Source organism: Embiotoca jacksoni, unplaced genomic scaffold (genome assembly GCF_022577435.1).
Source record: "Embiotoca jacksoni isolate LCO1_2020_lvr unplaced genomic scaffold, fEmbJac1.0.p SCAF_2, whole genome shotgun sequence".
NCBI classification, from domain to species: Eukaryota; Metazoa; Chordata; class Actinopteri; family Embiotocidae; genus Embiotoca; species Embiotoca jacksoni.
In genome coordinates this window covers 19,043,138-19,060,687 of record NW_027185340.1, presented here as the reverse complement: position 1 = coordinate 19,060,687, position 17,550 = coordinate 19,043,138, and the positions used below count along the sequence as shown (strand labels likewise).

The following is a 17,550-nucleotide window of genomic DNA, read 5'->3' as shown; positions in this document are numbered from 1 at the left end:
TCCATTTGTGACCACGTTTCACAAAGTCACCAGAGTATAAAATAAAAAGTCACTCCGAGGAGCCTCACGTCCTGTTGTCAGAAAATTAGAACAACAAATTTACCAGCGTCAGTAGTCAAATGAGTGCACCTGAAAAAAAATCTGAAATTATGAATGTGTGCCAAAGCTAAGCGGTCTGTGACTTGGATAAGAATTGTTTTGGCATGAGGCCCAATGTGAAGAGCATTTTAATGTGGTGTCTTGTAGTACATGTAGTTCAGTACTTTCTGTGGCCACAGCAGTCGGCTGTGTCGCTGTGGTTGGAAAGGAATCTGCATCATTGACTGCAAACGGTCTGAATTATGTGCTTAAATAGACATGTGATACAATGTAGTAGGACTGGTACCAAATTTCAATGCATGTGGCATTGACAGAAGTTACTATCTAGTATCAAAAAATACCTCGACATTCGCTTCTAAATTTCGATGCCCAGGCTACATCCATACAAAGACGTTCTTATTTTTAAAAACTTTAACTTTGTGTACGCAGAAGCAAATCTTATCACGGTCAGTGAGCTCCACCATTTACTACAACTAACTTCTACTGAGGCAGTCCGGCCTCCTAGATAAACTTACTCGGTTTCAATTTAAATAAATCCTACATTAGAACGCCTTATTTCACTGTTTTTAAACTCATTTGTGTCCAAATATCTGTCTGACCTAAGCTACAGTAAATTTAGGCTTCTCTGTGTGCAGACGGCTAGCTCGCATCTACTGATAGCACGTGAGGCATTTAGGGACCATCAGAAAATCTTAGCCGCTAGCGACAACATGCACGTGAGGCATTTAGGGGGAATCTGTTAATTGTACTTACAGAAAACCACCTGGGTTACACTCTCCCCCTCTAAACTGCATGAAAACTAAAGATTTAAATTTTGCTAAAATAGATTTAATTAAATCTGCTTCGAAAAAAAGGTATCATTCAGGAACCAGTACCAAAATTTGGAAGTACCTTGGTTTTGTTGTGATATTTTCATCCAAAGCAAGGGTAGATTTGCTATTTTTAAAACAGCAACAAAAGAAAACCTTGTTTTTTTTCATACTATATATCAAAATCAATCCTAAATTTGAACTTTATTTTCGATTTAAGCCAACTTTTTGACAACAAAGATTTCGCTGGATAAGCTGCCATAAAGAAAGGGCTTCGTTCATGACATTTATCACATATTTTCGTAACAGAAGACATCTAACGTAATTCTTACTGAGGTAATTAACTATTCATTAACCACTGTGAGATGCACTTATCACGTTGTCACCCGAGGAAATGCATTTCCTGAGGATCCACCCGTGTTTATTCACACGTGCTTTTCACAAGAGCTCCGCTGAAATTGAAGAAACAAAAATTAATATATAACTATAATAGACGACTGAAAGCAGTAGGGATCGTTGTGTGTCATTACAACAGCCTGAGTTTCTATCCCTGCGCTGATGGCTCTCATGTACGCGGCCTGCTCGGTATGCTAATCACGCAACAGGTGCCGTAGAGAGACACTCGTGTCCTTGATTTCAGACAGAAGCAGACTAGCATTTCTCAGTCAAGTTTTGACGACTGAAATGACAGCTGCTGTTGGTGAACACTTATCAGCTGCAGCTTGCAACCTAATTGTACGAGCTCATGTTAACGACAGCAGCAGGAGTTGATTTACAATACAATCTCTGGAAAATTCAACAATGTTTTGAGGTCATTTACAAAAAGAAGAAAACTTTTGTGTCAAGGAAAAACATATCCTGGAAATGAAGCCCTCCTTTTCGATCCTCAGTGCCACCTTGTCCCTTCTCTTGGTAAAATCCAGATTTAAATGTTTGTCTCGGAGGCCCTTCGCAAACAGTCAGTACCGTCCTTTTGGCTGTTTTATTTAAGCATCCTCTGTCACTCCTTATTTAAAAAGCTTAACTCTGTCTTCGTTTGCACTGTTTCACTGGTGAGGTGGCTGTCAGACCTGCAGCTCTGTCATCGTTCAAGACGTCAGCTGCAGCTCTTTTAGTGTCACATAGGTCTGCTGCCGCTTTGAATTCAAAGTGATAATCTTGCTGTCTTTCAAGATGTCAAATGTCAGCATGTGAGTGTCGCGCGGTTCTCCGAACTCTACATGAATCCTCTTCTTGGCGGGAGAGAGAAACCAATGTGATTGCAGAGAAAACCCCTGAGCCGAGTTTCGATTTTAACTTTTTCCAGGTGGAATGGAACCAAAGAAGTTGACCTACGTCAAGTCGAAAACACGAACCACTCCCAGCCAACAGAAAGAACAGACGAGGCTTCAGCTTGCCAACTGTAAGACGCCATGGAACACATTTATTTTAGTGACACAATCGGTGAAACTTGGGCTGGAAACCGGGTTCAGTTTCTATCAACGACAGTTTATTTTTTTCGGCGTTAACATGTTTTTGGGCAGATACTTAAGTGTTACACACGAGTGTCTTCCACACGATGCTAAGAAAATAACTTCAATTATTTTTACATTATCTATTTGGAAAGTCAGATACCCAACTCACCTACAGAAGTCCTGATTAAATTAATTTACAAAAGTGTTGTTAAGCTGTTCAAACACGTGCATTTTATATATGTGGGGCAAAAAGTTGTGAGACTGCTCCTGTTGTGCACGGACAGAACGCAGCGCAGTGATGCACACGGAGCAGTAACTTTCGTGAGTAACTATTCTAAGTTGCATTACTTAATCGATGGCGCTCGAGTTACTCACGCTTTTGTGAGCAGCGGTATGTTTGCATTTGCAATTTCACCATGTGGCCTACCTAAAACTTGAGCAGAGAGCCAACATCAAATTTTGTTTAAAATTTTTGGGGAACAGAAAGAAGTCAAAGTGAGCCAAATCCCGTAAGAAGAGGGGTCGGGGAGCTACGATTGTGTTGTTCTGGGGTAGAGACTTCAGCAGTTTCATGTTGTAGAACCTAATTCCCGTCGCACCACAGTTCACGCCATTTGCGACGACTTCTCAGAAGGTCCCAGTAGAACTCGGTGTTGACAGTCTGACTCTGGGGCACGAATTCACGGTGTACAACCCCGCACTTCGCCCGGCCTACAGCTTCATTGCCGAAGGAGTTCTGAAGCATTTCAAGGATGTCCATTGCAGATTTCCAGAATTTGACACCCCATTTTGTGTGCGCTCGCTGCTCAAGCGCATGGTGAATTTGTGAATGCGCAAAGTAGTCACAAGAACTCATGTAGCACAGGTGCTGATGTTGATCAAGCAACGTAACTCACGAAAGTTGTTGATCCCTCCTCCTCCGTGTACATTGCTGTTCTGTGCCCCGTTCGTGTGCAACAGCACGCTGAATCTTGTATAAATTCATTTAGAGCTGCAGTCTCGTACAATTCTCCAAAATACTGTTTAAATTCACACGACAAAATGAGAACTCATTGGATTTTACAGTTTTGCTCTAAAAATACACACTAGATGTCTTTTGTGCACTGAAGAGTTAAAATGGCTGGTGTGAGAAAAGCTTTCCAGCAGCTAAACTTTTTATTCCCTGAGATAAATGTGGAATCTGTTTCCAGGAGCCTTGTCAGATCAGACCTGTTCATATTTTGCCTTTCAACACTGTCTCTGTGGCTGATAGCTCTGAAGATTAAACAAAGTGCATTGACTTCAATTTTTCACATTGTAAAAAACAACAACAACTTTATTTTGCTTTAAATCTACACTTTGCCATTTCCATCTCCATTGAGCAGAGAGCAAGCTTAATGGTGGCAACGAAACACATGACTGAAACAAGTTTCCCAAACATCATTAGCATCTTACTACAGTACATTAACGCTGGCATTGTACAACGTGTCGTTAACGCCCACGGGTTAAAAAACTATCCACAGGTTATGAGCCATCACAACACACACAAAATGCACACAGTATAGTATAGTATTCATGCAGGTACCACACACATTATATGAATCACGCCTGGTGACAGTTCTGGTTACACAGCTGACTTGTGTGGGAAAGTGATGTAATTTTGCATCTACATCTCCTGCTATATCATCTTCTGATGCAATCATATCATCAATTGTCCTCCTATTTGCATTTAAACAACAATCCCTCCCAGAACTGAACTGATGCATGTTATAATACTGTAATTTAAGGTGCTCAGCAATCAGTGGAGAACTGCTGACCTTCCATTGTATAAAACCGGTTTTGTATGTGCATATAAGCACACTTATTAATATTGAAAAATATTCAGCATCCGTTAACTGAAGATGGCCAGTCTGTAAGATGATTGATTACAGTGTGCTCTACTTTTCTTTAAATGGTGCTTCGTTTTAAATGTTGTTTGTGTGCCGCAGGATCTCACTCCACTCTAAATCTTCCATTTCAGAGTTTCTGGAGAGGAACGAGTGGACCTAAAAGCGAGGAATCGAGCAATCAGTTGGAATTATCGCTCTGCCACACATCCCACAGTTTGGACACTGTGTATCAGGGTGAAACACTCAGACCTGGACAACAAGTGAGCTTGGCAGTGTTGGCTTCCACCTGTGCTCAGCGTGGTGTTCAGATATTGAGCAGCCTTTCGGGTGTAGTTACAAACCCTCTGGCAGCCATTCTGGAGGTCTGCACCTCGTGGGCATCAGCTGTGAGCAGCTGACTGAATCTCTGAACGTTCAACTCTGCTGTCTCCCCACACAAACTGACGCGGTTCATTTCTCCACTGGGTTTTTGACTCTTGGTAAACCAACGGTTTTACAAAACACATAAGTGTTTTATTCAATTTAGAAAGCTCCTGTAGCATTGATTAGCTACCTTTACATATATCTGAGTTGCACTTGAGCCAGCGTACGTGGGTCAACTTAAAGCCAATATTAGGCTGTGTCTCTATCTGCGTACTTTAGTACTTACACTTGCTATTTTGAATGCATGAGTGCGTTTACACCAAGCAGAAACCTCCAGGCCTGAAAAATGACGCCAGTGCTTAAGTGCCGAAAAACGCAGTTCCTTGAGTGGCCACGAGGCACCAAAAGCGACTCAATCCCGACAGACCCCCACGTTAAAATACCCAACTTTAACGCAGAAATAAATGTGTTTGCATCCTGGTTAAAAAAAAACAATTCTATTCTCTATAGCTAATTTCCACATCCAATTGGATTGATTTAAATTGTGTCTAAGTCTTACAGTTATGCATAAGCACATGGCGGCTTTGAGTGACCGTTAGCAAGCTGCCTACAGGTGTTAGCAACCCCCATATAGACCCCATATCACCATAGCTAATTTCCCCGTTCTCAACAACTGCAGTTATGAGCCACCCAGGACTGTAGGAGGTGTTTCGGACGCTATGTCCAATTTTTTTTACACAGTGTAAAACTAAACTAACAAGAAGGAGTGACTTAAGTTAGGAAAACCAGAATTTCATGAGAGAAGTTGAACAGGAGTCAATGGAGCAGGAGGCATTTTGGAGCCAACCTCTTGTGGCACTCAATGGTATTGAAGCTTAAGGCACTTCAGCATCGGTCTCATTTTTCAGACCCTGAAGCTGCGTCCATTTTTATACACAGTCTATGGTCCACACTATAGCACAACATGAGTACCAGGATGTTGTGCTTCTAACGGACAAATAATTGTTAATGAAACACTGGACACTTCTCATCCTTCAGTAGTCACCATTTGGTTATGTAGCTGAAAAGGAGGGGCCTAACCTGTTTACAAATGGTCAAGGAAGATGCAGGTGTCGCGATGAACTCATTGCAATGTTCACATAAATTCACAATGTAGACGTCTACACAAAAGTGTTTGTTTTTCAGTATGTACTATACTGCTAACCATCAGTATGTTAATTATGTGCGGGACACAGGGGCAACAAAAACACGGCAAATATATCAAGTCTTAATTGCTTTCAAATGTTACGTTCATTTCCGGTAAGTGCGCAACAGACAAGTTTGATTTAAGACAACAATATCCGTCGAAATTCACGTACTATGCAAGTGCACTAACATATAGTATACCACGTGTAATAAATGTACTAACGTGTATTGAGACACAGCCTTTTGTGACCGGCAGCGGTATTTCAACATAGCTACGAAGGCAAGCTGAACTTGTTACGCTATCAGAATCTAATGTGTGGCGAGCAGAACAGGAAGAGACGAATTCATACCTTACATAGTTTATATAACTCAACTTAATAGACGTACTGTTACTTAAACAGTATGTAACTTATTATTTTTTGCAACCATGTCACCTACGAATTGTTGCCATACAACTAATTTGTTTGTCTAATATGTTTTATCAGCCAAATGACAAAACTTTTCATTTTTCCGAATACGTATGAAAATTGCAACAGTTTCTTACAATGACCTCTACTGGCAGCTAAAGGGAAGTTCTGCACAAGCAAAGTAAAGCAATTAGTTATGAATACGTAAACATGCCGTTCCGCTAGTTGAAGTAGATCCGTATTAGTTTAGTAGGCAAGATTGAGATGAAACGTTGGTTAAAAATCAGCACTTGACTTGAAAACATGACACGGGACACGCTGGTCTGCATTTTAAGTATAAGAATATGACAGTTTTTCCTGCATTGGAATTACATGTCGACACTAACAGTGCACTTTGTAGTTTTAGAAGACGTTTATATGATTAAAAAATGTACTTCTAAATGTTGAGCGTTAACATTTGAAGAATGCAAATAAGTTACAGTATATACGGGATTGTCAATATTTTATGGAGTTACTGTGAATGTTGGTTAAAATGTATCTCATGTAACCTTCACACAGACACGCTACATCTGGTTTTATAGCTTGATGGTTAAAGCTTCATCTAATAATCTTTGCCTATTTTCAAATACAGACATGGTCATAGTAATATTTAAGTCTTCATGTTTACAAAACTGATTCAAGTATTTACTCTCATTTTACCTCTTTTTTGGTCTCCACCACCTCTTACAAAATAGCTTAAGGTCTTAAGCATTCTATATGAAGCAGGCAAAGGACCAAGTCCGTCACGTCATACAGGCTTACGATTCCACTTTTGTATCAAAATTATACACATATAGGCTATTGATATACTGAGATAACTTTTAACAAGCACAACCAGTTCACCACCAGACCTCCATAATGGCACCAGCTGTGGTCACTACTGGAAACACATGCAAGACTCCTGCAGAATGAAAGTTATGTAGCCGCATGTGTGAACATTGAAAAAAATGTTTATGCAAAGATCTTATTCTGCTCCGATGCATAATGAGGACCCGAAGCTGGAACGCACGTCAGTAATATATTTTTGAGCTAAACATCAGATGGACCTTCATAAATGTGGAGAAGACAAACTCTGAATTGCATCCTGAGAATATATCTTATGTACAGCGCTAACTACTGATTGCCATTCATGAGCTCTATACCTGACTGAGTAATGTGATTCTTTAAAGTGTGCACTAACTTGTTGGAAACTTCTTTTTTTAATTATTATTATTATGATTATTATTGTCACAGTGTTAATAGGCATGCAACCACCCTCTGGCTTACTCTAACCACAGGAACGCATTAAATATATCCTCATATGAAGAGTTTTATTACAAGAAAAGAACATACCGATGTGTTAATCTTGTTAGATATGTATCAAGTATTATAATCTGCCACTGGTTTTGTCCGAAACAGTGCGCGTCTCATTTTGAAATGAAACTCTTCACGTGCGTTATCTTCTGCGTGTTTCCACAGTTATGACATCAAGACAAAGCAGCGAGTTTTGCATGTAACCTTAGTTATAAAGCACCTAGTAGAGGCGCATATAGTGGACATATTGTTGTGCTAGCTCAGGGAAAATACCATTCATTGTCTCTGATAGATGCTGTGGATTTAATCATTTTGATACGTGCGACCATTTCATTAACACACCAGACTTCAGTGGGATGGTTTAAGTTAAGAGTAGCTGGATATTTTCCTCCTGTCTGTTCTTGTCTGTACATTTAGCTGTATGATATCTCACCACGGTTTGCTCAGTCTCTCTCTTTCTCTCTCTATTATGTACACTGTGTCTTTTATATTACTGTTCTTGGTGTTACAAATGCATCACGACATAGTTGACAGTTTTAGCTGCTTTGCAATGTCACCCCCCCCACACACACACACACACACATACACACACACACACACACACACACACACACACACACACACACACACACACACACACACACACACACACACACACACACACACACCATTGTCTGCTTTTCATGTGTACATATCTGCCAAAATGCATATTTGCCAAAACACTGTTCTGAGCTAATCACATATAACAGAAAAATGAATGCAACTAAATCTACATATCAGACTTGTCATGGTGACTAATAGCCATATTCCTTTGAGACACTACAGACAGTTTACAGCTTCACATCATGTAACGTTGCACAATATCATTAGTCATCTTACTGTATTTACCTCTTCTGTCCATCGCTCACTTGCTACATGTATACATTGAAGGTAATATTTGTAACAATGGCGCCAATAGCAACACACGTGTGTAATAACTGAAATGTGTAGCGTGCGCAGGTGAGACGAGGTGTTAATGGATCAGGGAACAGATCGGCTGTCCTGATACGGGTAGACGGAGCGTGGCGTCTGTGTTTTTACATCGGCTCACATAACGAAGAGCTCACAAGAGTGTTGTATTTTTCTAACATTTACTCTTAATGCCCTGTATTTGTACTCAGCACTGATGAGTGTAATTTACCATTTATTGCACATATTGTCACTATTACAGTTATTCTCCTACTAAATGTTCTTCTTTTTTTTTTTCAGAACCCAATAATAACAGTGATGTTCTTGTGTGACAGTCACCTTAGCAGTACAAACTAAGAATTGTATATTACTGATATTCTTTGTTTTATGTCAAAGAAGAAGGAAAAAATAAACTATTTCAGTACTTACGAACATTAAGGAGGTTTGTCATGTTTTCAGTTTGTCTTGTTTTCAAAATTGTCAGAGGTCCAGGTGTGATTTTAAACAGTGGAGACATGAGCTCGACGTGAGCAGCGGAGTTCTTCTCTGACTGTTTGACAGCATCAGCATTTTTTTTTTTTTTTTTTTAGATTAAATTTAAAGTTAACAGTTGAGTACAACCTGTCACGGGCACTGAACCAAGTCGGCTCAAACTGGAAGAAAACTCCTGCTGGGCAACCAAACAGTGTGGACAGAGGAAAACTACAAACTCGAATGAAGAACATTATTTCTTAAATTCGAATTTCATGTCTTTTGAAAATCGCACAGTGAGGCCAATGAAGCACATATATTTGTGTGTGGTCTTTATACTTCATACAGTACATAAACAAAATTCGATTTACATTAGGTACTTCATTTGTGCCTGTGTTCAACCTTAAAGAAACAGTTTAAAGAAAATATGGCCACAGTATTTGTTGTTGAGATTTAAATGAACATTGATTCTACTATCACATCTGTACAGTAAACATGAAGCCATAGGCAGGAGATGATAGAGTTTTGATCTATTCAGATGTTCTCCATGCGCCTTGGACTGCAGGTAAAGTTGTGCCAGAAAGCCTCAATCTCTCCACATTTCCATCCATCCATCCATCATCTTCCGCTTATCCGGGGTCGGGTCGCGGTGGCAGCAGGCCAAGCAAGCTGACCCAGACTTCCCTCTCCCCCGCAACATTTTCCAGCTCATGCTGGGGGATCCTGAGGCGTTCCCAGGCCAGCCAGGAGATATAATCCCTCCAGCGGGTTCTGGGTCTTCCCCGGGGTCTCCTGCCAGTTGGGCGTGCCCAGAATACCTCCAGAGGGAGGCGCCTGGGAGGCATCCTGATCAAATGCCCGAACCACCTCAGCTGACTCCTTTCGACACGAAGGAGTAGCGCCTCAACTCCGAGATCCCTCCTGATGTCCGAACTCCTTACCCTATCCATAAGGCTGAGCCCGGCCACCCTGCGGAGGAAACTAATTTCGGCCGCTTGTAGCCGCGACCTCGTTCTTTTGGTCACATCCCCGCCGCTTCACACTCAGCTGCAAACCGCCCCAGTGAGTGCTGGAGGTCACGGTCCGAAGAAGCCAACAGGACCACATCGTCTGCAAACAGCAGAGGTGCGATCTGGAGACCCCCGAACCCGACGTGCTCCTGCGCCAGTGCTGTGCGTGAGGGTGAGCCCAACTATTTCTAGCTGGTACCGCTCCACCTCCTGCACCAGCTCCAGCTCTTTCCCCGCTAGCGAGGTGACGTTCCACATCCCTAGAGCTAGTCTATGCTGCCGGCAATCGGTTCACCCTGGCCCCCGGCCCGGCCTGCCGCCCGGTATGCAATGCACCCGACCCCGATGCTTCTCCCTGCGGGTGGTGGGTCCACAGGGTGGCTGCTCCATGTTGTTTCTTCAGGCTGAGCCCGACTGGGCCCCATGGGCGAAGGCCCGGCCACCAGACGCTCGCCGGCAAGCTCCCCTCCTGGGTCTGGCTCCGGGAGGGTTCCCCGGTTTCCCTGATCCGGGCGAGGTGGCTTCAGTCCAGTGGGACATTTCCAGATTTCAAATTATTTCTTTAACCAGGTTTTGGTGGTTTTGAATCCTCTGTGGTTAATATTAGTTATACTGAAACTTTATGTTTCCACTGAGATGTACTTTGATAATACAAAATATGTGCATATAATTAATATTAAACAATGTTGGCATTAAAAAAAAAAAGATTAAGAAACAAGCTCAGATTGAATACAATTGCATCCAAAGGAGCATTTCTCCTGCTCTGGTTGTGGGGAATATTTTGGTGTTTGAGGTCTTTGACCATCTGGTCTGGTTTATTCTCTGAACTCAAAACCCACGTTGAACTCTGCCAAAGACAAACCCATCACCTGCAGCACACGGTACCTGCACAGTGCTGCACCATACTGGATTCAGGCGTTACACATGGAGAGCAGACGGTGTTTTACAGTTTAAACCAAACCTTTTTATTTTCCCCTTACAATAGGTGAGTAAAATAAAGTGTTGTGGAGAATCATAATTGTGCAAATATTTTGTTTCCAATGTCTTTTGCAGTACAGTACACTTCCTCTGCATGCTGTTAGATGCCTTTCACTTGTACTTAGAGAGTCATATGAGTCACTTGGTCACCCTGCCACATCTCTCAAGGTTGATTCACTAAATCCAGATTGAGGGGATGATCAGAAATGAGATGATGGAAAACATCAAGTGTGATGACAGCATAGAAACTGTAAAATATTGGACTAAACTGCAGATCAGGTGAGCAAACAGTCTCCCAGGAAGTTTCCAGGTTCCTGTAACCTTGTGCTGTTTGAGCAGTCATAATGGTCCCAGAGTCTCTATGACATTACATTTCATTTCATTTAGCTGATGCTTTTATCCAAAGTGACTTACAACACACTGATGGTACACCATCGGGAGAAATTTTAGGGTTCAGTGTCTTGCTCAAGGATGCTTGGGCATGTGGACAGGAGGAGTTAGGGATTGAGCCACCAACCTTCTGATTGGTGTACAACCCACTCTACCGACTGAGCTACAGACCTCCTCCTCTATGACACAATGACTTTCTTTTGATGTATTTAACATTTCCCAAAGACAAAAAAGTATCATATTTCACTCACAAATTGAGTTCATTTTGTTTCCCTCTGCTTTTAAGATGCTGGTGTCATTCTGTATGCTCACAGTAGACTTTTCTTTTCTGATCTGATGGTCAGTCATTCTTGATTAGTGTTGCTCTTTTAAAAAGCTCCATGCATCAAGCCACCCAGTGTGCTATTAGTCATGTTATGATGTTCAGAAGCCACCCGCAATTACTTGCTTCCTCAGAGTGCAGAAAGAAAACACAAAATAAAGTCCAACTCTCAGAATGAAATGGATGAAATTAAACCAGTCAGTTTGAACATATATCCTGAAATATGGAACGATCTTTTAGTCATCTGACAACTTCAATAGCTGCCCCGTTATGTATTTTACTCTCACACGGCTAAGTTTCACTTTAATTATCTTCCAGGATGTCTCATTTCAGAGCAGAAAGCTCCTCGGCTCCTTCTGTAAATCTTCTCATTGCTTTAAAATGTAACATAAATGACTGTTGGTTTATTTAAAGTTCGATCAAAGTAGGGATTGATAACATTTAATTGTGTCTTAATGTATAATTAGCCGAGTTCCAATTAAGCTGATTAGCGCGGTAAATCACAAACAACTTCTCCACGGCGCCTCGACACAGCGTCTCATCCGCTAATTCAAACAGGTTGATCATGACAAGTCTGAATGAAACTGTTGGAGTTTAGACAGAGGATTGAAACAGACTAATATCTGCCACTTCAGACGAGTAAACAATGATGAAACATGCTGTGACCCTTCTTTGCCGCAGATCAGTGGTTTGCCCTCGTCTGGACTGAAATCCTCTTACTCTTATTGCAGCCATGTGCTGGTAGGTGTAGTGAGGCATATAAACTCTAAAGGAGTTTGGATTCTGGAAAGAAAAGGTTAATACAATGTTGGGATCAGCACTGAAGACCACAGTTCGGAGGAAAAGGTGAGCAACAATTGTCAGCCAGGTTTCAGCCGTATATGAAATATTAGCCAACAATGTACTGTGCTGAAGAGACGATTCCATCTTTTGAATTCAAAGGTTTGATATGAACATTTTTTTACACATGAATATTGTATGGTGTGTTGTCCAAAAAGTCATATGTCATATGTCGTCCAAAATTTGACAAAAAAGTCACATTGTAGTATGTCTTCGAAAATTCTATAAAAAAGTCAGTATAGTATGCTGTCCAAAATTTGACAAAAAAGTCATTTTATAGTATCTCGTAGAAAATTCTATAAAAATGTCAGTATAGTACAGTGCACCTGGAAATTATTCACAGTGCTTCTCTTTTTCCATATTTTGTTATGTTACAGCCTTATTCCAAAATGGATTAAATTCATTTTGTTCCTCAAAATTCTACACACAATACCCCATAATGATAACGTGAAAAAAGTTTTTTTTTAAATTTTTGCAAATCTATAAAATATAAAAAACAAGAAAATCACATGTACCTAAGTATTCACAGCCTTTGCCATGACACTCAAAATTGAGCTCAGGTGCATCCTGTTTCCACTAATCATCCTTGAGATGTTTCTACAACTTGATTGGAGTCCACCTGTGGTAAATTGAGTTTATTGGACATGATTTGGAAAGGCACACACCGTCTATATAAGGTCCCACAGTTGACAGTGCATGTCAGAGCACAAACCAAACCATGAAGTCTAATGAATTATTTGTAGACCTCTGAGACAGGATTGTATCGAGGCTCAGATCTGGGGAAGGGTACAGAAAAATGTCTGCAGCATTGAAGGTCCCAATGAGCACAGTGACCTCCATCATCTGTAAATGGAAGAAGTGTGGAACCACCAGGACTCTTCCTAGAGTCGGCCGCCCGGCCAAACTGAGCGATCGGGGGAGAAGGGCCTTAGTCAGGGAGGTGACCAAGAACCCAATGGTCACTCTGACAGAGCTCCAGCGTTGCTCTGTGAAGAGAGGAGAACCTTCCAGAAGGACAACCATCTCTGCAGCACTCCACCAAGCAGGCCTGTATGGTAGAGTGGCCAGACGGAAGCCACTCCTCAGTAAAAGCCACATGACAGCCCAGCTGGAGTTTACCAAAAGGCACCTGAAGGACTGTCAGACCATGAGAAACTAAATTCTCTGGTCTGATGAAACAAAGATTGAACTCTTTGGCCTGAATGCCAAGCGTCATGTTTGGAGGAAACTAGGCACCGCTCATCACCTGGCCAATACCATCTCTATGGTGAAGCATGGTGGTGGCAGCATCATACTGTGGGGATGTTTTTCAGCAGCGGGAACTGGGAGACTAGTCAGGATGGAGGGAAAGATGAATGCAGCAATGTACAGAGACATCCTTGATGAAAACCTTCTCCAGAGCACTCTGGACCTCAGACTGGGGCGAAGGTTCATCTTCCAACAGGACAACGACCATAAGAACACAGCCAAGATAACAAAGGAATGGCTTCAGGACAACTCTGTGAATGTCCTTGAGTGTCCCAGCCAGAGCTCAGACTTGAACTCGATTGAACATCTCTGGAGAGATCTGAAAATGGCTGCGCACCGACGCTCCCCATCCAACCTGATGGAGCTTGAGAGGTCCTGCAAAGAAGAACGGGAGAAACTGCCCAAAAATAGGTACCAAGCTTGTAGCATCATACTCAAAAAGACTTGAGGCTGTAATTGCTACCAAAAGTGATTCAACAAAGTATTGAGGAAAGGCTGTGAATACTTATGTACGTGCTTTATTTTCGTTCTTTACTTTTAATAGATTTGCAAAAATATGAAACTAACTTTTTTCACTTTGTCATTATGGGACATTGTGTGTAGAATTTTGAGGAAAAAAATGAATTTAATCCATTTTGGAATAAGGCTGTAACATAACAAAATGTGGAAAAAGTGAAGCGCTGTGAATACTTTCCGGATGCACTGTATATTGTCCAAAATTTGATAAAAATGTCAGTACATTATGTCATCATACAATTGATGATAAAGTCATGTCAATAATATGGTTCACCAGGATAAACTTTGCATTCATTAGTCTCTACCCTTGAGAAACTGACAAACCTAAAGGATCACTGATAAATATCACTGACAGATAGCAATATGTCTGTATTATGGGTGTTAGGCTACATACCCAAAGTCCCTCATCGCTCTGTTCAAAGCCACCAGACTCAACTTCAGTGTGCAACATGTTAAAATTACTGTTTTTAAAAATGGAGTCTGGTGGCTTTGAGAAGAGCAATATTACAGCTGTTTTCTGATCAAACAGAAAGGTCTAACATTTTAGGAATCCTTTTATAACACTTTCAGACACTTATAATCACACTTTGAACCAATTAGTAGCAAAACAAAGTGGGCGCTGGTTAGCAAACTTAGTTAAAAGTCTATAAAGTTTACATTGTAAATTGGTAGCAGTAAGATGAAATTTCAGTTACTGCCTCCCACTAAGCAGTTACCTGTTTAGGTATCTGTTACTTACTGTCTGAAAAAGCCTCCTATGGCCGGCTGCCGTGCTGTTCTCTGTTTATTGGGTGACATGTCCGTTCTCCTCGTGTTCACTTCCACTGACTGACCAACACCCTGACATGTGGTGCTCGCTAAGGAAGGAGCATGGGCACAACCAAGTTTACAATTGGGAAACAAATTCTTAGTACTAGGGGGGACACGAACCCCCCAAAAAGGCAGTGGTTATGCTCATGTTTGAATTTATGAAAGAGTATCCAACCGTAAGTGTTAGTTCCAAGTGTTGAGGACAGTGTTATTAGTTTTTGAAAAGTCTTTTAAAAACTGCTTCACTTCACAGGAGTCTTATTGCCAAGCCTTTTGTGGCAGATTTTTTTCCACCACATGCTGAAGCCGAGAGCAGTGTGCTTCTCTGTTTACCTCGAACTTATGATGCATTTTAATGCCTCCATTAGTCTCCTCAGGCACCTGTTGTTTTATGACCTATTCACAAAAAACTGGAGCGTTAAAATGCCCATGATAAAACTTCGGGTTGGTTGAATCATCCTGTGTTTGTTTCCATCATGAGCAGGACCGTAAAACTGTTGACACATTAGCAAACAGCAGCAAAGAGTCCAGATGACCTTTGAGCAACTTCAAAACTCAATTCATTTTAGTTGTATTTATATATAAAAACATATTGCCTGTAAAGTTAATCCAAATCATAACATATGCCATTTTAAGGTAATTTCCACAGTAAGGTCAAGACCTTAGAATGTTACAGAGAAAAACCAAACATTTTCCCCTGAAGCAAGCACTTAGCAACAGGAGAGGAATGGAAAGGAATAACTTACTTTTCAAAGAAACAAACCATTGATCGTAAGGAACCATGCACTTTGCCCAAAACATATCTGCCACCTAATTATTTTTAATTCAAACGACCTTACAAGTAGACAAGAGCGCTGATATTGGAAGATAATAAAAAAAAACAACTCAAAACTGAGTTGTGACATTTTTTCCAACTTTGTAAACTGCACTATAAATGGTTAACAGTCAGGAAAGACCATGGCAACTAAAGTTTGGACTACAGTACAATTACGCTGTTTAAACTACAGGTGTAGCATAAGCAATAGGTATACACGATGTGTGCTCAGGCACGATATTTAGCTGTAGATCAGCTTAGTTTTGGAGGCCCAGTACCATCCCTATAGTTATGCACGCAAAGTAGGCCTCAGTTAATGTTTATGAGCACATAGAATTAATAAAACCTGAGCTCGTATGTGGCCAGAGTAGACAGCTGGATCGGTGAAAATGTATGTATTCCCCTTTGTCACACACTAGACAGAAAACAGAGAAATATGGCTGAAATACCAACTGTGTCGATGCAGCTTTACGGTTCAGAAACTAAAATACTGACGCAGGGTGTCTCATAGGCTAGTGAAGCTTATGTTCAGTCAGGAAGACCATCCCATCATCACATGATCACTTCAGTGGATTGAGGGCCTTCCTCTCTTTGTTAAACCAATCAGACCTTTCCACAAGCCTTGTCTGTGAGCCAATCAGGACACTGCTGTCAAATATCAAGGTCCCGTATTATATGAATTCAGTATCAAGTACTTGAGAATTCAACCATCTATAAAGCGTATGTCACACTAGCGAGCCATTTAAAAAAATGTAATGGTCAAAGTTGTCCTATTCACATTCAGCATAATGATTGATTCAAAACGTCAAATTGAAGCCTCTTTTTGATCCGCTTCCTTTTGCCCTGGTAAAGTTACGCATTAAAACCAATCGGCAACCAGCAGTGACGTCCCCCATTTATGTGTAAACTGCCGTTACTCGATCTGATTTGGAAACCAGAGGACACTACGCCACGCCCACACCTTCCTGCTCCACAGGCCTGTCAATCCAACAGACCCGTCCCCAACAACACGGCTTTTTGAGATTTATTTTCGAATTTTTGATGGGGTTATTTTCAGATAGACCGCCAGAAAACTAAAAGAAAAAAGTAACTTTAGCTAAGAACACCATGATAACGTGTGCAAAAAATGTATTGACTTGTCTATGGAGGCAGAGGCTTTTCTGGATCCAACTTCGAGTGGCCCTCGCTGGTATTGCAGGTTAAGGCACTTCTGTATCGGCCTCATTTTTCAGACCCATAAGCGTCATCCACTTTTATATACAGTCTACAAACTGAACACTTCCTGTATCAGTTTCAAATCAAGAGCCCTCTCGCTTTTAACGTGAAATAGTTGCAGTTACGGAAATCGAACAACAGAACTTTAGATGAGTAATTGAAGACAACCTTTGAAAATAGTGTGATTATTGTTGACATAATTAAATTAAAGCGATTAAAATATCTACGCTATATTATTGACTACTGTATATTAAGTTGCCTCCATGAAGTGGTTACACAAACATGACACAATTAAACAGTGAGTGGGCCTGCCCATGTGTTGGCTTGATTATTGTTTATTGAAACCTATACATTGCTCGGCTGTTTTAATTAAATAAGTGAGCATTTATTTCTAAGAAAAACAATGACATTTTATATCTGTGAGGCATTTTTAAAGATTCATATCTTCAGTAGGAACCTGTGGGATTGGCG

At 41.0% G+C, this 17,550-nt stretch overlaps 1 protein-coding gene across 2 annotated transcripts in view; it reads left to right on the top strand.

The window, feature by feature from the left end:
- The window catches only part of ftcdnl1 (formiminotransferase cyclodeaminase N-terminal like 1), a 77,380-nt gene extending 68,483 nt beyond the window's left edge, over window positions 1–8,897 (top strand). The window contains exons 13-14 of one of the 2 annotated variants that reach the window (XM_069154923.1): window positions 2,215–2,310; window positions 4,362–8,897. In XM_069154923.1, the coding sequence (XP_069011024.1) occupies window positions 2,215–2,310; window positions 4,362–4,363 (98 nt within the window). In that variant the 3' untranslated portion in view covers window positions 4,364–8,897. The remainder of the gene's footprint in view (window positions 1–2,214; window positions 2,311–4,361) is intronic. The other variant, XM_069154924.1, reaches the window with a different exon arrangement.
- Window positions 8,898–17,550: the final 8,653 nt, after the last annotated feature.